The following is a 21,664-nucleotide window of genomic DNA, read 5'->3' as shown; positions in this document are numbered from 1 at the left end:
TTTCTTTTCTTTTCTTTTCTTTTCTTTTTTTTCATTTCCCTTAGCTTGTTTTTTGAAATCGTTAAAATTCGTAATCGCAAAGAATCACAGCTAAGAGCATGGATTATTTTCTTTTCCCTCATCTTTCCCATCCAAGATGGACTCGATTCAGACCTAAATCCTGTTTCGATTATTCCGAGATGATCGCAAGATTTTCCTCTTATACTTCTTATTCTTATTCATATTTCTCATTCTTCTTTTTTCGAACAAAACACGAGGGGAAGAGAAAGAAAGAAAGAAAGAGAGAGAGAGAGAGAGAGAGAGAGAGACAGATAGACAGACAAAAAGTTTCGATTACTTCCTGATCTTCGAATTTCTTTCGGACATTCGATTTTTATATAACATCGAGGTGGACCTAGAATACTAAGGACCTCGTTGGTTTTGCTGATGGAAAAAGGAGAAGAAAAAGAAGGAAAGAAAAAGAAGAAAAAAGAGAGAAAAAAATGGAAGAATTTGCGAAGGAGAAACTCCTTCTTTTGAAAATAAAAAGTAACGGTTGAGTGTTTCGTCGATCCGATAGCTTGGTCGGGAAATGAAACGCTCTTCTGTTTTTCTACACCACCACCACTCCCGCCCACGTCCTCCGTCACCGTCCCCCTTCTTCTCGCCCCTACGCCACTCCACACTTTTCTTTCGTCTTCCCTCTTCATAAGAGTTTAGCGGACGGAAACGGGCCCTTGAAAGTCGTGCTTCTCTTTCCTTTCGTCGTTTATCACGACGACGAAAACGCATCGGATAATGGAGAAAACAGAGCCCCGGCTGACTACGTTTTTGGCGATCGTAGGTGCTTGTAAGCATTTGAAAGTTTACCAGAGATAGGGGTGGAAAACAGTACACGGGAATGATAAAAACTTTAGGAGGGGAAATAAGTTTTTTTCCGTGCGTTATACGACGATAAAATTTCGCTCTCGCTCGATTCTGATTTTATTTCCTTCTTTTTTATATTTTTATTTCTCATTGTTGTGACGTCTCTCTCTCTCTCTCTCTCTCTCTCTCTCTCTCTCTCTCTCTATCTATCTCTATCTCTTTTTTAAGAAAAGAAAGAAGAAATTAAAATGAAGTTACAAAGGAAAAGAACTGTTTCTGTGATTTATTATATGTTCACGGTAGCTCTTTGTTATTATTCGTATGCATTATTACGTTCTATATTTAAAAAAAGAAAAATACATATATATAAACAATTCACTATATCCTTCAAAAAATAATATATAAGAAATTACAATAATGACGGTGTATCGAGCGCCTGCAGATATGCAACATCATTTACACACAAGCGTTCCTGCTCAATACATCGCTGTATAGACAGTTGCCTATCCTCAGGCGTTCAGAGATACGTATCTCTCTACTCCATCGTTTCTATTTATATAGATATATTATATATATATATATATAGTATATATATATATATAGGTGTACGCATGTGAATACTATGAGGATCAATTAAATATCTCCTATTTATTATAAAACGATTAAGTAAAAGATGCTCCTTGTAATATGTTCGACTAGCTAGTTCCAACGAATTATTTTCAAAACGTTCTCGCGCTCGAAATCGAGGGATGAAAGAAGGAGTAGTGGAAGAGGGAGAGGAACTGTGTTAGGATTTATTGCAAGTGGAACGCAGCAGGGTCCATTAGAATCAGCGCCTGGGTTGTGCTTGAGACACGGGACATTCGCCTTTTACATATGTGTACACATACACATGTATCTTTCTCTTTATGCATGTGTGTTTATGTGTGTATGTGTGTGTATACATTGGCGTATACGTACATGTGTACGTAATCGAATAGCAAATACTACAACAAGGAACGTAGATACGGATAGCGGAACATATAGCTTGGGTCACAGTTGTGGGATGCCCCCCCTCGACGAGCATACGCCGCCGTAGTATTTTCCATCAGAGCAAATAGAATTTGCGGTCGTTCCGTTGCCCGGCGTATTTCGTTCCTTCGATTCATGCGTAAATGCTTTCCTCGAGTAGATATTATTTTCCTTTACTATTTCTTACTTCGATGATTTTTCATTGCACGCGAGATTTACAAAATTACCATTATCAAAACTGTCATATAAAATCGTAAGGAAAATGAATGGAGTGGGATACAATGTTACCTGCGAGATTTATCTTGATAAAGTATGATAAATCAAGTTCAATAATTACAATAGATATTAAACGTTAGCAGGAAAAAGAATAGATAAATTATTAACAATTAACAAATACCATTGGATCTATGTATCAATAGGAAAAAAAAAAAAATAAGAAAAAATAAATAATATTATAAAATTAAAGATAGAGAAGAAAGAAAAAGATACAACGAATTGTAATATCGTTTTATTATTTTAGATAAAATTTATTATATTATCTGTAATAATATAATGATATGATATATAAAATAAAATAAAATAATTAAACTGTTGTATACGATTTTACTATATGTTCTGTATGTTATAATTATTATGTTGGCACATTGCTAATACATAAATAATTATATATATATTATAATTATATATATATATATATATATATATACTATATTATACAATACATACAATATATACATTTATATTATATGTAAGATGTATGTATATGTAATTAAATATTACATATATATATATACAATTTTCATTTTACTGATTGTTTAATGTTAACTTACTTATGTTTAAGTTATCATTATATCTTTATTATTATTTTATTATATAATATTATTGTATTTAATAATATTTAATAATATTCATATATTAAATGTATAAAATTTTATACAATAAATAATATAATATTATTATATTATATAATAATAATAATAATAATAATAATAATAATAATAATAATAAAGGTATAATGGTAATTTAAATATAAGAAAGTATTACGTTTAAGTTAACATAATAGAAAGATATAGGATCATGAAGAAAAAATAAAGTAAAAGAAAAACGAGGTAGAGGACGCGTGCTGGCCAGCTTGTGTTCCTGCAGCAGGTGCCACCCCCGGTTTTACGAGCGGTCGCCAAAGGGCAGTATACCGGATGTCGTTTACATCCGAATCGCTCATCGGGGAGAAACTCACCCGGCAGATAAACTCTAGATTTGCGTCGAGTTGCCGACAACGCAACGCTCGACCTCGGCTATCTAAGGAAAATATATGCAAAGCCGTGTCGATGCCTTTCGTCCACCATTTACCGTTCGCTCTCTTTAAACGATTTTAGGCTCGCTCCCTTATGCGACTGCACGGATACGAATTGATTTATCCATTTATATTAATACCACGGCATCTACGTTATTCATTCGAATGTTTAATAAAGATTTATAACTTTTTTTTCTACGCGTCTTATTTGTTTAAGTTACGTTTGATAAAGTTGTCATTGATAAAGTTACGTTTTTCTTTTTTTCTGCTTTTTTCTTTTCTTTTTCTTTATTTTTCTTTTTTTTTTTTTTTTTTTTTTTTTAAAGGTATGAATTATATGTGGACTTCTTTTTTTTTTTTTAATTACATAACATATTAATAAAAATCTGTATATTTTAATAATCACAACTTATAAATATTACTATTTAAAGAATTTATGTTAACTTCTTGTTAAAGTATAAATATTATATATTAACTTTAATGTTATAACGAAATGATAGGAAAAATAAAACATGCCTTTTAACGTACACGTCGCTACGATAGATTTCAATAAATACAAACAAATAGATTATACAATAAATTATATGGTAAATTTATTTCTAAAAGATACTTTAATTACGTTTAAACAAATGTATGAAGATATATTTAAAATTATTCTTTTTACGTATACTAATTTTCTTTTTTATATATATATATATATATATATATATATATATATATACACGCTATGAGAATTATTATTATCCATATCTTCCTTTATTCCTTCTTCAGATCATAAAAATTTATTACATCGAATGTTACACGTAAATAATTTGAATTTGAAATTGTCATATTTTTTATATTCGACATTTCTAATATATACGCAAAACAGAAACGTACATATTTACATACATACATACATACATACATACATACATACATACATACATACATACATACATACATACATACATATATATATATATATATAGATTTTCTACCCGAAACCAAGTTGTTCTCGTTATCGACGGTATTCGTGACAACAACGCGATTCTTTTTTATGACACTCGGAATTTGAAAGTCTCCGCAACGTGGTACAAGGAGACGCGCCGTGCTTGGGGAATGATACGTCAGACTGAACTCATCAACCGAACTAGTATACGTGGCGAATACTAATGTGACAATATTGTGGGGGTGTTGCAAATGTGTACATACCTATATGTATATTGGCTTTGCCACCCTCCATTTCCATTTCTACCGTATTGCATGGCATTCGAGTCGAACGTTAGACTTTGACATAAATTAGGCTCGTTCGTTCTACGAATTTCACATGAAATAGGAAATCACAATGATATACCGATGATAATTTCTTTTTTATTCTTTTTTCTTTTTTTTTTTATATTTTACAAAACACTGCGACCGTATCATTTGATCGTCGATGAAAAAAAGATCTAAAGGATTTAATTTTGTTCTTCGATACTTGGACCGATTTGAATATCGGTATATTCAAATCGGTGATGATTATGAAAAATATATTATAATTTTATTTGTTTGTTTGTTTGTTTGTTAGTTTTTCTTTCTTTTTTTCTTTTGATATCAGACATTACTATACATTTTTAATTAATTCAAGAATTTTTTTCTTTTATCCATAATCTTTTTCTCAAGTAAATATATTTTGTCGATGGCAAATCATAATAAGTCCTAGAAGTTTAGTTTTATATATCATTGTTAACGTTAATTAATTAAAATTCTTTAAATATATCGATCGATTAATACCTTCGCTGCATTTGACGCCAATTCTTTTTACGTTGCTATGATTCTATTAACTATGTCAAATAAATAAAAATAAAAATAAAAAAAAGTAAAAAAAAATAAAAAAAATACATCCCACCTAACAAAGTATCAAGATATTCCTTTTCGAAGTCGCAGCTAATTTATTATTTATTAATAAATTATTTTTATTAATACCTATCGTATCACTTATATACACGATTATGTGGTAATGTTATATAATTGATAATGGCAGTAGTGTCGTAAGTCGATTGATCCATTATTTTTAGAAAATAAAAATTTCTCTTAGAAGATTATAAATGAAAGTATAAATCATATAGAAGACAAAAATAAAAAAAAAGAATATATATATATATATATATATAATGCCAATTTTCTAATTCATCTACGACGCAAGTAAGGGAGTGTTAGCTTGGTCAATTATTTCTCTAGGATAGTCCAAGGGTGTAATCAAATTTTCTATTCATCGAGCATCCCACCTAGCACGTGCTAGAACATATATGTACGTTTAAGATATTGTAACGGGGGTGAAAGTGAAGGTCGGAAAGAGATACATACAGAGAGAGAGAGAGAGAGAGAGAGAGAGAGAGAGAGAGAGAAAGAGAGAGAGAGAAAGAGAGAGATAGAAACAGTCGGTATAATAATGTTACGGCGTGGTCTCGCGAGAGCAGCCACGTGCTTTCGAACGGAAACGTACGAACTCTGACGAAGTGGTCCGACGCGGAGATTTTGAGTGGAGCCTCGGCTGTCGGAATGTTTCTGCTTCCAGTCGCTGTTCCGTGCCACGTAGATACAGTCGTATCAATCGGTGCTAAAGTGTTGGTATAATTCGAACTTCGAAGTTTTTTTTTTTTTTTAACACATACTGACATAAATACATATATGCATACATTCGTACACAAACACACGTAGTCACATAAACTTTTGAAAATTTTTTCGTCGCCATTTTTTTTTGTTTCTTTTTTTTCCTTTCATATTTATTTTTTCTTTCTTTCATATACTCGTCATATCGTCGTTTCATATCGGGTCTCTATCGGAAGAGAAATGAAATTTCTCATTTTTTTTTTCGCAAAATAGAGAAGAAAACAAGAGAGAGAGAGAGAGAGAGAGAGAGAGAGAGAGAGAGAGAAAGAGAAAAAGAGAGAGAGAACGACGAATTATTTAAATCGAAATAATTCGTCTTGGAGAAAAGGACGAAGATGACAGTTTCCGATTGGATCATTCGCCAGCCAGGATCGTTTGTAAGATAATAAGGTAACGATTGAAATTAAATCATCAGCTTTGTGAATTAATTTATGTAAATTTTCTTGAATATTTTTAATAGATCTTGATGAGATCTCATTGATTAAGATTTATTGCGCATTTATGTTTACACGATTGAATTAAGACGATTGACTTTTATCAAATGATTACTTATATACTATTTCTTTTGTTTCTTTTTTTTTGAATATGTTTACATTTTTATGTTACATTTTTTTTCTGTGTGCGTTTACATCGAATTGAAAGAAACTACTTTTGTATGTAAGGTGAAACGAGACGTTGGAAGAGAAGAAGGTAAAAGGTAAAAGTACGAGAAAGAGAGAGAAAGAGAAAGAGAGGGAGAGAGATAGAGAGAGAAAGAGAAAGAGAGGGAGAGAGATAGAGAGAGAGAGAGAGAGTGGCTCGAGAATCTTTGAAGATGTGCCAATTAGTGGTTGTGGTTCTCTTTAAACAAGGTATGGAACATGTATAAGATCAGAGAAGTGCGTCTCTGTCGTGCGCACTTTCGAACGTATCTCATATAAAAATTTTTTTAATTAAACCAAGGAATTCTCTCTCTTTCTCTCTCTCTCTCTCTCTCTCTCTCTCTCTCTCTCTTCCGCAAACCCGAACACTGTGAAAGTAAGATCTTTTTTTTTTGTCGTGTGCGTGTACGTCTAGTATGAATAATTTGATCGATCGTCAAACAAAGACTACGAAAGAGATTCGTTCATTATCTCCGTAATAACATTGCCGCGTGAAAATATTTTGTGAAATATTAATTGTCTTGTAATTCAACTGCGTAGAATTTGAGTGAGTATTTATTTAATTACAAAAAAGAAAAAAAAAAAGAGGAAAAAGAATTAACGCACGTAGTTGCGAAGCACGTTTGGGTAAATAATTGATTAAACGTCGCAATGAGATGAAAATAACGAAACAAATTATATTTTCCCAACGAAGTTTTTTTTTTTTCTTTTTAGAAAAATTATTTGAGTAATAAACGAGATTATGATTTTAATTCTACGATACACAACGATGTAATAAAATCATTTGTCTATAATTCTACGATACGCTATTACAATGCTATATTACGATATATTAATTAAAAGAAAAAAAAAAAAAAGAAAAGAAAAAACATGTTTTTTTAAACGCATATATGTGGATAATACTTTCTAATAAATATGATGAAATGGATATTTAATGACGTTATTTACAATATGAAAAGAAGTTCGGCATTAAAAGAGATTCATGGCGTCCATTGGATCCCGCAGCTTCCTTTGGATAAAAATTTGGGATACGTCGATAAATTGGAAAGAACGATAATAGTAATAGTACCCCTCTAGAAAATAGATGAGGTTAGAGAGGTTTACGTGATTTTTAGATCCTTGCGTGTAGTAAAGCGTTCCTTTTCTTTCTTGATTTTCTTTTTCTTTCTTTCTTTCTCTTTTTTTTTCCTTTTCTTCTTTTTTCGTTTCCTTTCGGAAAAACAAATTCCAAGATTTCGAGATTCCGAATAGAAAAGAAGACCTCCTTATCGGTTAGTCCTCATCTCAAGAAAGAACTATAGTTACTACTGATGGTCGGACAACTGACCCGGTAGTTATCGAAATCTCCACGAATCTTCCACCGTGAAAGGGGAGCAGGGGTTTGGGGGGAGGGGGAGGGAGGATAGGGATATTATCTTTATCTCTCTCCGTGTCGGTTACCCGAAAAAGGGATTACATTCCCATTAGGATCTTGTCTTTCGGCGACAAATCGTAGACAAACTCGAAAGTAGGATAACGATTTTTCTTCGCAAAAAAAAAAAAAAAGAAAAGAAAAAGAAACCGTCTCAACTTTAGCGTCCTACGAAAATCTTTTACTTTTTCATCGTTATCTCGATATATATATATATATATATATATATATATATATATATATATATATATCTCGAGAATATTAATCATTGTTAATCTACGAACTTATCCATTTACGATTTTCTTCAATCAAACTTAATGAACCTAAAAGAATGATTATTTTCTTCGAGATATTCGAACGTGGAATGAGAATGATTGCGTTGTTAAAATTTCGTGATTACATATTCGTAACCGGAAAAAAAAGGAAAAGGAAAGAAAGGAAAGAAGAAAATAAATAAATCGAAATATCGAAGTACTAAGAGATAAACGATGTATTCGCATTATTCCGTACAAATTGGCAAGTGCGAATTCGTCCTAAAAGCGAGGGCCTAACCTCGTGAGCATCCAATTCTCTTGCTTGACGACTTCGTAACCTGGAAATTCGTCAATGTCAGACCCTATTAGCAACGGCCCTTCGTTTCCTCACATCCGTTAATACCTAACTCCGAGCGAGAACTTTGGGACAACACAGACACATCTCTCTCTTTCTCTCTCTCTCTCTCTCTCTCTCTTGGGATACAAATTGTTTCGCTGTAATTAAAGATAATGAAACCTTTTTTAAACACATTGCGAACAATACAATACATTAAACAAAATCAACGATTTTTACGTTAACCAAATACCCGTTCCTTACTCCTTCCGATCCTCCCCTCCGATTTCCCTCGTCTCCTCCCGTATCTCTACCTCGAGAAAAAGAAGAGAAAAGAAAAAAAGACGAACCAAAGCAGCAATCGAATTCCTTTCTCCGTAAAAAAAAAAGTTCAGAAAGATAATAACGCGTGGGCGAAGTTATTCGATCGTGGAGAGTCATTCCTCTCTCTTTGAAAAGCTTGGCAAACTCTGTTTCCTCATAACACACCTACCCATCCTACCCCATCCACCACACCCCCGTATCCCTCCTTTACCCTTGCACGTACAGAAGAAAACGCGCGTAGCGAAATGGCTTTGGCACAAAGGCGTAAAGTCACGCGAAGCTCGCGAAGACGACTTTTCGTCCAGTCGGCAGGGTCGACTTACTCCTCGTAAGTTATGGAGATAAGAGAGAAAGTCGGCGAGTGGCATGAAAAAAGGAAAGAGAGAGGTATAAAGAGAGAAAGAGAGAAAGAGAGAGAGAAGGTTGAAAATATTGCGTCTGGTTTGTGGTGTATTAACACTCGTCGACGTTTCCATGCGTGTGCAACGTGTATATATTCTACGAGAATCCTTCGAAAGGAGGGGGAGAGAGAGAGAGAGAGAGAGAGAGAGAGAGAGAGAGAGAGAGAGAGAGAGAGAGAGAGAGATTGGTAGCCGTTGTACAGACGCGTGGCGGAGACGGAAACCTTAAAAATATCCAGCTGAACGAATGGCGTTGCGCGATGACTAAAATAGACGTCTCGTGTCTTGAACTCTCTCTATCTCATTCTCTCTCTCTCTCTCTCTCTCTCTCTCTCTCTTTTTTTGTCTGAGTCAGGAGAATTTCCTTTTTGTTTCCCTTCTAGGACGAAGGACGAAAATTCGATTATAACGATTCACAATCGATAGAGCTGCCATCCTTGAAGTTTCTGATCGTCTTTTCTTCGAACGAAATAAGCAAACGAAAAAATAAAAAAAAAAAAATAAAACGAAACAAAAAAAAAAAGAAAGAAAAAAGTTGAAATAGAAGAAAAAAAAGAACAAGAAATTTAAAGGAATCAACGGGAAAAAAAAAATAAAAAGAAAGAAAGGGAAGAAAAAAGACGATGAAATGTCTATCTCCTATATATAATCGAAGGGTAGCTTGAAGATTTTTCCTTGATTTTTCGATTCCTCATAACGACAGAGGCGTACCATCGGAGCTAAGATAAATATTTGATGTGATTTCTCTCTTTCTTTTTCTTTTTTTTTTCTCAACCTCCTACTTTCTCTCTCTCTCTCTTTCTTTCTACTAGCACGTTCCCAACTGGGAAAACTGACTTCCCTTGTTACCTCCTTCAAGATCACTAATACCAATAGTCCTGTGAACACCCTAACGCGTTTTCTCTCAACCGTCAACAATTTTTCTCTTTTTTTTTTCTTTTCTCTTTTTTCCTCTTTCCATTTTTCTCTTTTTCTCATTTTTCTATATATATATATATATATATATATATATATATATATATATTTAGATAAAGAATACATATATATATATATATATATATATATATATATATATATGTATTCTTTATCTAAAGTTGATCTTCGATTCCTTCAACCAACCTTTGTTTTCTATTCTAACGATCTTGAGATAGTATCGAACGTTTACTGTTGTAAACGTTCATACATAGGGGTAATGGTTAGAATACTGAAAACGAATTTGATGTTTCGTATAATTCAGAAGATGAGGTTAGATAGTTACATACCCTATCGTAAGATTATTATCAAGTTGGTAAGGTGGGAAGCTCGTAAAAGAAGTGCAATATAGCTTTGGAACTTCGTGGAATACAAAACCTCACGATTTGAATACTTCATATGGTCGGTATAGTTGCGAAAACTCGTATAAAAATCGAAAGCAAGGATTTCATGGAAAGTTTTTCTTTTTTTTTTCTTTTTCCTCTTTTTTCCTTTTCTTTTTCTTTTTCTTCCCTTTCCCCGTTACAGCTTCGTCCCTTCGCTACTTTGCATAACCACTGTTTGGACCATTCAACTTTTGTTACAGACAATATCCTGTGGCAACGAGTCGTTAAGAGTTTTATATTTCTTGCCTACTGTATTCTGAAAATGGAGATTCCTATTTGGCGATAAACCAGTATCAATGATTTATCGTCCGATCGAATTTTAAAAAGATCTCTCTCTTTCTCTCTTTCTCTCTCTCTCTCTCTCTCTCTCTCTCTCTCTCTCTCTTTCTTTCACCCTCCTTTCTCGTTTTTTCATGCGAAATTTAAAACTCTCTATTCAGAAGTTTATTTTTGTCTGTTTGTCAATATTTTTCGTTCTTGTTTTTCGTGGGATTAACGTGAGTTTTTTTTCTGTTTATTTCTTTTATTTTTATAATTTTTTTCTCTTCTTTCCTTTTTTCTTTTTTGATTACAAAGAGATTAAAAGCAATATCAAGGCCTGTCAATGATCTCGAGCGTTATATTTATATATATTTTTTTATTTTTTTAAAAATTAAATTAAAAGACACATAATATATTTACGTAGAAATATATATGTACAATATTTTAAGTATAATGGGTTTAAATATTTTTATATACCAAATCTTTGTATTATAAAGCAATCAATTTTGTTTTAACAATAAATTTATATTCGATTATGTTTTATATTATTGAAGATTAAGAAAAGAAAAAAATTGTGTAGAAAAAGTTTATTTGCCAAAGGTTTTTATGTAATATGCAAAAAAAAAAATTGATTATCGATAGTGCAAAATTGGAATATTGAAAATTAAGATTTGCATTGAGGAAGTTAAAGAGACAAAAAAAAGTGAATAAATAAATAAAAAGTAAAAATTCAAAGAAAAATGTGAATAATAAAAAAAGAGAACACGAGGTATTCTTTTTTTGTGTATTTGTTTCTTTCTTCTTCTTCTTTTTTATTTTCTTATCTTATTTTCACATCTTTTTTTTTTGTTTAATTTCATTTTTTCTTCTTCTTTTTTTGTCCTTTTTTCCTATGCATTACGATTTAGGAACATTTATCTAAACTATATATCATGTCGCATCATATCGTATCTCTACTTCATAAAAAATATTACTACCAAAGCCATATCGGGATCAGACAGGGGTTTTTTTTTTTTATCCCGATAGAAAATCGTCAGCGAATCCCCGAGAGACTTGCCGCGAATTTCCGATTCTTTCGTAAGAAGAAGAAGAAGAAGAAGAAGAAAACGCTTTCTCGTCGCATGTGGGGCCCTCGTTCCTTTTCGAAGGAAATTCGATGCCACGCATCTTTCGAGGGGTTATGGGGTTACATACACGGGATGGTATCATCGTGCACGCATATGGTACACACCTACTATGATTCGCGCGTACGAACAAGAAACGAGGTTGTTTCTTCTTTACCCTCTAGAGAATGTAACAACGAGAATTTACTCGTAAAAATATAGAATGAAACGAGTCACTGAATTCAACCATATTCAAATGATATCATTTGAATTGTTCAAATAAATGGCTTTAGATCGAACGAAAATAATATGTTCTTATGATTTGTATGACGTTAGAAATATTTCATCTTATAATAATAAGTATTTTTTCATAATCAGCATATATATATTTAATTTTTTCACGTTCTCAATTTTTTATATACTCAAAACGATATTAGGAATTCTGACATTTTTTTTTCTTTCTTCTTTTTTTCTGGAGAACGTCACTTATCATGTATTTCTCCCATTAGCTCGTCTTATTTCTGGCATTACATAATAATTTCAGATTCTAATAGAAAAATATAATGATTATTTAGTCTTTTCGAAACAAAAATTAAATGAATGAAGACGAAAAACATATTTTATTATACAACATGTTTCGTATATATATTCTTATCAAAGACGCAATAAAAAAATCATTCTTATATATGGAAAAATTGTTTCATGTAAAAGAAAAAAATATATAAAATCGAAAAAGCATAGTGTATTATCGTCGGAAATATTTTATTAACAATCTTTTCTATTTAAGATAACTGAAAAAATGAAATTATTTTTTTTTTCAAATTTATAGTATTAAAACAAGAATATAAAAATAAATTAAATCACTTTTAACGGGGAAAAAATAATTATAGTGCAAGTTCAACGACTTTGTATCGTTTGAAAATTTTTCTATGATAGTAAAGACATAGAAAATAAAAAAATAAAAAAAACAGAAAATTAAAGGACAACATGTAATAGCTCTACGTCAATTTTCACTTGAAATATAAGACGTACGATAAGGGATATTAATATTATTTATGAAAAGCATCTACCTCTCTCTCTCTCTCTCTCTCTCTCTCTCTCTCTCTTTCTTTTTTATTCTGTAGATGTATCATTGATGTAAATCTACGTTATAAGATTATTTTCCATTGCTCTGAATACATATAAGGGTGCGAAATTGAAAAGATGGATTAGGAAGGAAGAATATTTTCTTTTTCCCTTTTTTTTTCTTTCTTTTTTTATTCTTGAGGGTTGCAATACGATTCACGTTATTATTTTGATATACCGAATATATCGAAGCATCCTCGAGAGATATATTTCTGTCTTGGATTAAAGCCATGGTTATATTTCGGTTAAGTGAGGAAAGCTGGAATAATGGGACTTTTTTATGAGATGGCAAAGAGCCATTCTACATTTTTTATAGCATTTTATGTAAGTACGTGTACGTACGAACGTATATACATATATATATATATATATATATATATATATATATATATATATATATATATGTATGTGTGCATATATGCATTTATGTATTTGTTTACGTTTCATTGATTTAATGCAAAAATCAGTGCGTGGCGTCCGAATAATTCACATTTTTAATCATTCACGATCTCTCTTTATCTGGGTCGATAATAATGGTAGTAGTAATGCGTGCACATGGTCACGCAGCACGCGTTCGCGATCACAAAGGCGTCACGTTCTCTGGCCATTGTTCTTGGGATCATAAATATTTCCACGACACGGAAGCGTATGGTTACTTTTGAATGGTGGCGGAATTATGGGGGTGGAGTGTATTCTCTCACGTTCTTGATTCTCTCTCTCTTTCTCTCTCTTTATTTCTCTTGTTTCAAAATGGAATACTTTTAATTTAGTATAATATTCATAAATTAGACAAATAGGTTGGAAAGTTTGTTCTCATCAAAAAAAAAAAAAGAAAGCAAAAGAAAAAAGAAAACATATAAAAGAAACTATATCGAAAGATTAGAAATTATTAATTGGAAACTGTGAAGTGTTTACTTAAGATATTGTAATCTTTTAAATTAATTATAAATTAATAAATATATTATTTATCTTTGAAAAATTTTCATACCAAACGTATATTCATTATAAATAATTAATAATGTTCATCTTGATTATATAATAAAAATAATGTAATAATTATAAAACAACACTCGAACATTGCAAAAAAAGAGACAGAGAGAGAGAGAGAGAAAGAGAGAGAGAGAGAGAGAGAAAAGAACAAAGAAATTTATTTATACAGAAATCAGACAACTTGAACGAACAAAAATCTATTTACATTTACAAAAATACGTGAAAATTTATTTAATTTCATTTCAAATGTCTTCTTTCTAAATAATAAAAAGAAAAAAGAAAAAGCGAATTAGACGAACGAACGAACGAACGAACGAACGATAGAAAAGAGGAATGGCCGTACGTATCCTAGATTAATTAATTCCACGAGTTTTATTAGAAAGTTGAAGGAAAACAATGGTTCGTTTAGTTACATCATACAATTATGTATAACACGTTAAAATCAATAATCATCTAGATTCGGTCATAGTAATCTAATCTTGAAACCTTTCTCGCACCCTCCATCGATAAACAAGCACGTTAGCAGCAAGCAGCAACAGCAAGCAATAGCAGCAGCAGCAGCAAGCGCTTCGTTCAACATGGACACACTTATGTATGTTAGCCTCGTGTGACTCGATCGTACCGTACGTCGTAGTCCTTATTAGTCATAGTCGATGCGAAGTTAGCGTAGGAAAAGGGAGGATGAGCATGCAAGGCAACAAACACAGTCCCGTGGCTGTGGCAAAACCGATAGGCCGAGGGAACCCCTTGGATGGACGGGACGCATCGAATATATAAAGTGAGAGAGAGAGAGAGAGAGAAAGAAAGAAAGAGAAAGAGAAAGAGAGAGAGAGAGAGAGAGAGAGAGAGACATAAAGAAAGAGAGTAAAAGAGAGAGAGAGAGACATGCACGAGTAACGACGACGACATCATCGTCCTCTTCGTTCTTCTCTCGTTTGAAACGAGGTGGTGGGTGCGAGAGAGAAAGAAACAAAAGAGAGAGAGAGTACTGAACGCATTGGGGGGCCTCGTCGAAGGGGCGCGCCCCTAAAGCAGCACCCCGATATCGGTCTACGGTGGTAGTGTTTCGTCCGACGCTTACCCGTTCACTTCGTTCGTGATAAATCAGAAAAATTTCTCTTTTTTTTTTAGATTTTATATTCGAGAAAGAATATCATCGGACCGTCTCTGTCGTATATATGTCCTAAGAATTATTATAGATCGTTCAGGACGAACGTTCATTGTTTCTTTTTTTTTCCTTTTTTTTTCTTTGCAACGGATATAAGTCGCGGGATTAGCCATTCGATGTTCTTTCTTTCCTTTTGTTTGACATTAATATTATTATTATTATTATTATTATTATTATTATTATTATTATTATTATTATTATTATTATTGATAAGCAGATGTAACGAGTGATATCGCCAAGTGATATTGAAGTTTATCTTTTTGTTTTTTTTTTTCAATCGTTCTTACGAAGAAATCAGTGTGTAGTGTTTAAAAGGGGGAAAAAAAAAGAAGAAAAAAAGAAAAAAAAAACAAAAGAAATAAAAAAAAGAAACAGTATCGCAATAATTTATTAATCTTATTAATTCTTTGAGGCTCACGATTTCATAGAAAATAAAAATTCAAGTTACACAGAATTTTAATTATAATAATAATTATATAATTTTTAATATTATCATTTTAAATAACATATTTTAAACTGATATAACTACCATCATAACTTTTCGAGCTGGAGTTACTCCACAATGAATAAAAAGCTAAGCAAAAGGTGGGATAGTTTTTAACCCCAAAGAGTTAATACGATATATATATATATATATATATATATATATATATATATAAAAGTTTCTATTATCACAGTGCATCTATTAACACAATTTGTACTAATTTCGTTTTGATTTGTTTTTTCTTTTTTTCTTTTCTTCCTTCGTTAAAGGAGACTAAGAGAGAGAGAGAGAGAGAGAGAGTATGTTTCTCTGTTAATAATCAATGCCATTTGAAAGTGTGGGATGAGATATAAACATAACCGGAAATAAAATTGGCACGCCGCTAGTCGGCGTAGAAAATGGAGTATGCCATCGACGAGACGACGTCGAAGATTATTCTTCTAAATTTCCGGATAAAAATACTCGTACGTCGTTTCTCGAAGTATCGATTAGTCGTTCCGAGACGACTAACCAACCTGGTGCGAGCTGAAGATTATGATGCATCATCGATTTTCACACTCGCAATATTTCTACGGCGAGCTCTTAGGATGGCAGATGAGCAATGTGCAACGCACTCGAATCAAATATGCAAACATCAGGTATAATTATGATTTTAGATTAATATAAATAATTCGAGAACGAAATGGTTTCAGATTAATGTCTAAATTTATTTATTTATTTATTTATTTATTTATTTTTCTTTCTCCTTTTTTTTTTTTTTACGTAAAATATAAAAATATAATACAACGGGCAGATATGAACGATAGCTTTAAGATGGTCAAACGAAAAAATGTTATTTCATATTTTTTAGCTAGAATTATTTACAAATCACGAATTAATTGTCATCGTTGAAAACGATGATTAGATGGTTAGAAGAAAAAAAAATTGTCGATAAGTCGAACGTAAAATATTATTATTTCATATTCTTCGATTAGAATATTTCTTTTAAATCGATCGAGATTTTACGTAATCCTCGTTAATATCTAATTTTTATTCTGCATAATTTAAAGAAGAAAAAACAAAAAAAAAAAACAAAACGAAAAAAAAAAGAACAGAAAAAATGTATTATATAGAAAAAAGAATTGTCACAAAGACAACGACAAAAGTAATAATAGGAAGTTTCTTCATGATTTACAATTCATGAAGATTAAACGAAAACGTTATACAAATTTATCGTTGATCGACATCGTACTATTCGTAAGAGATCGATTTGTTATTGAATAAATTTTACTTTCGTTCATTGATTTATCGTAAAAGTACAAAGAAATACATACATACGTTGAAATAATGAACCACCCATAGGATCCATTGGCGAAATCGTCTTAATTTAGGATAAATAGGCTACTTTGAAATGTCGCGAAATCCCTAAATCAGTATTAACGAGGAGACGTACTTAACGTTAAATCCTTTGGCCCCAGTGTAGACTAATGTCTCGTATCTCGGAACAATACGATGGATCTCATGGCGCGTGTACGGGTTCTAGGAAATAATGTCCATTAATTCGTTTAGTTAGGAAGGTACATACATATATATATATATATATATATACACGTGGGTCCCACGTGTATCCCACGGCATCGTTTACTCATAATCCCGCTAATTAGGCGAGTACTTGATATCAATTTTCTCTATTTCCAAGTGTAGTCCCCTCAATATTTCTGAATCACGAGACAAAGTCTATTTGAAACTAATTTCATATCTTCTTTACGACGATTTACCTTTCATTAATGTTTTACATTCAGATACAGTACGTTAAACATATATTCGTTTCCTTGAAATACATTATATTTCATTTTAATTTTCTCTCATAAGGAGCCACTTTAATTTTGAAGATCGTTTAGAATACCGTTCTGGCGTTAATAGCAATGACTTCAATTAAATTAAGTAAATTTGGAATACGGTAGCTGAGACTATTAGCTCGAAAGAAGTCTCATCAGAGGAAGGGTTTAACGATTCTCTCTCTCTCTTTCTTTCCCCCTCTCTCTCTCTCTCTAACTCTATCTCTATCTTTCCCTTTCTTTCTTAGTTCTTAAGAAGAGCTCGATCATTCCCCTTTTAGTCTTCGTATCCCCTTATCGCGGATGGCATACTTGGTATTCAGATGGCACGAATTCCATCGAAAGTTTGATATCGCCTGAAGAAAATCGGTACCGCCCGTCTTTATTCCTGATTTCGGCCTGACTAAGCCGCTGGAGGCGCGACGATATCGTTTCTTGCATGAAGAAGAAGAAGAAGAAAAAAAAAGAGGAAGAAGAAAGAAAAATATCCCCGAACGTGAAATAGTTAGGGACGAAGGGTGGAAAAGGAAGAAAAGTTGTGCGATGTGCGTGTTCGTACGAACGTAGAGAAACAATCGATCGCTTAGTCAGTCGTGTGCGGCCTCTGGGATTTTCGGCTTTGGTTGATGGCAATGCGCGACGGCGTTTTACCCCTCGTACTACCTCACTTTATCCTGCCTGTTTTAGACTTTAACGCCGGCAACCTTAAACGCGTAGAAACGGCATTGGCGTACGTGTGGTTGCCATCTTACAGGCGTCTATCTTATACTTCGAAATTGTACAACAGAGGACGCGAGCATGTATCTTTCAAGAATTTCATAATGATAATAATAATAATAATAATAATAATAATAATAATAATAATAATGATGATGATGATGATGATGATGATGATGATGATGATGATGGCGTTGTTAATGATGATCATAACTTTTTTTTTTTTTTTTTTAGATAAAAGAAAATTATTATACTTGTTCACGGCCATTAATCGGTAAATAAATATTTAAAAAGAACAAATGACTTATGCGTCGACGTTACGAGATAAATTTATGATTCTTCTTAAATAACATTTACAATTATACGTTTACGATTTTATTGATCGTAAATTTTTATTTTTACTTCCCATTTCAAGTTGAATTATATTAATCGTTCAACGTCCGATTCTAAGAGATTCTCAATCGCTTAACATTAATCATTTCTAAGAAGTTTTCTTACTTTCTTCTTACTAAAAGTTCGGACCAGTCGCATGAACTTCTTTCCCCGTTTGTGCCACCTTCGCTGTCCTCCCCCCCCCGCTCGTTCATCCACCCACAAAGACCCTTTACCTTTCAGTCGCTAGTTCGTATTCAATAAGAACACTAAAGTATTCAAGGGAAACTTTCCTTTCTTAAGCGATCCAATAAACGATTCGCGAAAAATAGGCACGTTAGAAGACCGGCTCGTTTAAGTTGGTGGTAGGTGGTACTACTATGAAGGGGGTCTTTGCACGTTACGGTCAACGTGCTTGCTATAATAAAACTATTCCTGTCTTTGCGGGACATGAGAGGAGGGTGGGTAAAACGCAATGACGAAGGAAGGAAGGTAGGAAGGAAGGATAGGCGGGCGGGCGGAAGGAAGGTAGGAAGGTAGGTTGGTAGGTAGGGTCGAATCCCATAGGATATAAATGCCACAGGGGTATTTCGTTTGGACCATGGCCGTCGACGTCCTCTAGCTTGTTCTCTTCGTCTTAGCCCTTCGTCCTTTTCCATCTAAGTTGGTCGTCTCCCCGTAGATTCAATCACGACCCTTCCTATACCGAAGAAACTCGAGCGACGAATACCAAGCAGTTCGACTTAGGTATTAGGATCGTCCTACCGTCGTCTTTCTCGTCTTTGATCGTGACAAGAATCGTGCTCAAACTGACCGTTCCCATATAGCACGCGTCTCTTTAAATGGTTCACCGCGTTCGCGATCAATTTCTTATACTTTTCGTCATTTATTTTCTTCTATTCTTCTTCTTCTCTCTCTCTCTTTCTTTCTCTCTCTCTCTCTCTCTCGTTCTCTCCCTTTTTTTATTAGTTCTTTTATCTTCCTTCTTTTTTGCTTGAAAATTCACGATAGGTATCGTGAAGTGGGATCATTTCTTTTTTTCTTTTTTTCTTCTTTTCTTCCTATTTTTTTTTTTTTTTTATCAAACGAGAAAAGGGAAAAACGATTCTCGATTAAACGAATCTCTCTCCATCTCAGAAATAAAAAACGATTCATGATTCTTTCGAGAGAGTGAAAGAGAGAGAGAAAGAGAGAGAGAAAGAGAGAGAGAGAGAGAAAGAGAGAAAGAGAGAGAGAGAGAGAGATGGGAGAGAAGGAAGGAATAAGAGAGATAAGAGAAACACCGTGTAAGATCGAAAACCTTTAAAAGAGACAGGTTTGCGTTTACTATAATATTGAATATGGAATCCCATAAGTCGAGCGATAATGCAATATGCCGACGTCAGGTCTTGGGGTTAGAAGGCGACGTTACGTCGGCTTGGAATAAGGGTAAAAGCGTTGAGAATTTAGTAGGAGAGTCTCTATTAAATCTGGATATATACCATATGGAGATCTCACTCTCTCACTTTCTCTTTCTCTCTGTTTCTTTTCAATTTTCTTTCGAACGATCATAATTTGTCAAAAGAAAGGAAAAAAAAAAATAGTAAAAATATGATAATTCGAAAAGCTGATTCGTTTCTAAAAAAAAAAAAAGAAAAAAAGGGACAGAAGACGAAGAGGAGAAAAGAAGAAGAGAAGAAAAGAGAAAAAGAAGGAAAAAGAGAGAGAGAGAGAGAGAGAGAGAGGAAAAAAAGAAATAAAAACGTCCGAAAGGAATAAACAAACGATGTGGCACGTGCGCGTCATGGTCGTCGAGTTCTCGCTCTTTTCTTTTTCCTTTTTTTTTTTTCTTTTTTTTTCTTTTTTTTTTGGTTTTATATCTTCGCATAGTCGAAGTACCTACTTGATGGAAACGCGAAATAACGATATTGACTTCGATCTCTCTCCCGAGAAACACAGTTAGACGGCAGTAAAAGGGTCTCACCGTCTTTACGGATCGACTATAACGTTCAGCATTTCACCGGGTCTCCTTTCCTCCTTTCCATTGGACATTTCGACGCTCGTATTTTAGCGAGTACCCGTAAGCAGCTGCTTTTCAATAGGCAAGGAAGAAAAGAGGGGAGAGAGAAAGAGCAAGAGAGAGAGAGGGAGAGAAAAGAGAGAGAGAGAGAGAGAGAGAGAGAGAAGAGAAAGAAGAGAGTGATGGTAAGATTCAATGGTTCCACGACACCATGATTCTTTCACAAAGTTACGACGCGATCGACGGATGGAAGGGTCGATTAATTTAAGATACGTTTGGTCATTCTTCGAAATCGACACGCCCTTCCAATTTCATTGATATCACATTCTTAACGGCCCTCAGTCGTGTTGTCGTTAATTAGAATTTTTCTTTTTTTTTTCTTTCTTTCTTTTTTTTTTCTCTTTCTTTTTTTCTCTTTCATTTTCTTCTTCTTTTTCTCCTCCCTACCCATAGAACAGCAGGAATTCTCTTCTCTTTTGGTTATGACTCACGTGAGAAGCACAGCGAGTTTACGTCTAAAACTAGTAACTTGAAATATTTATGGCTCGTTCGTTCGTTCTTTGTCCGTCGACTCGTGCTACAAATAGATGGATTATAATTAATTGCAGAGATCTCTCTTTCTCTCTCAGCAAGGAGGATTGCGTAGATTCTATTTTTTTTTTATCGAAAATGAGATTTACCATTTGCAATTATTGTTATTGTTATTATTATTATTATTATTATTATTATTATTATTAATGTAAAATTAACATCGTCATGTCGTCATTTTTGTAATGTAACACAGTAGAGCTTAATTTATCGATATTGTATCGATGATTGCATAGAAGACTTTTTCATTTATTTTGAATATTTTTCTAAACAAGTTTCGAGAAACTATTGAAACGTAAGCATGTTAAACAACAACAACAATTGATTTTGATCATTGAAATTAAAAAAACATGATTAATATTTGAACGGATTTTTTTTGTATTTCATTTATTTATTAATTATTTAATCTTTTTTTCCGACAGTATGAACGAAACGAAAAGGAATTCAATAATTTTTATAAATTATTTTTCGTAGATAACTATATTAGGATCTGACAACGTTGTTTTCTCTTTTCTTCTACGGATATGTGATT

The 21,664-nt window shown here is 32.9% G+C and overlaps 1 protein-coding gene across 3 annotated transcripts in view; it reads left to right on the top strand.

Annotated features, from left to right (window-relative positions):
- The window catches only part of LOC124425424 (protein prickle-like), a 103,669-nt gene that overhangs the window by 50,909 nt on the left and 31,096 nt on the right, over positions 1-21,664 (top strand). Inside the window, exons 1-2 of one of the 3 annotated variants that reach the window (XM_046965726.1) lie at positions 5,707-6,175; positions 15,909-16,277. The exons of 1 other annotated variant lie outside the window; for it this stretch is intronic. In XM_046965726.1, the coding sequence (XP_046821682.1) occupies positions 16,174-16,277 (104 nt within the window). In that variant the 5' untranslated portion in view covers positions 5,707-6,175; positions 15,909-16,173. Of the gene's footprint in view, positions 1-5,706; positions 6,176-15,617; positions 15,741-15,908; positions 16,278-21,664 lie in introns of those variants that run through there. One more of the 3 variants, XM_046965728.1, reaches the window with a different exon arrangement.

The sequence above is a fragment of the Vespa crabro genome, chromosome 7 (assembly GCF_910589235.1).
Source record: "Vespa crabro chromosome 7, iyVesCrab1.2, whole genome shotgun sequence".
NCBI classification, from domain to species: domain Eukaryota; kingdom Metazoa; phylum Arthropoda; class Insecta; order Hymenoptera; family Vespidae; genus Vespa; species Vespa crabro.
This window is presented reverse-complemented; position numbering and strand designations above follow the sequence as displayed.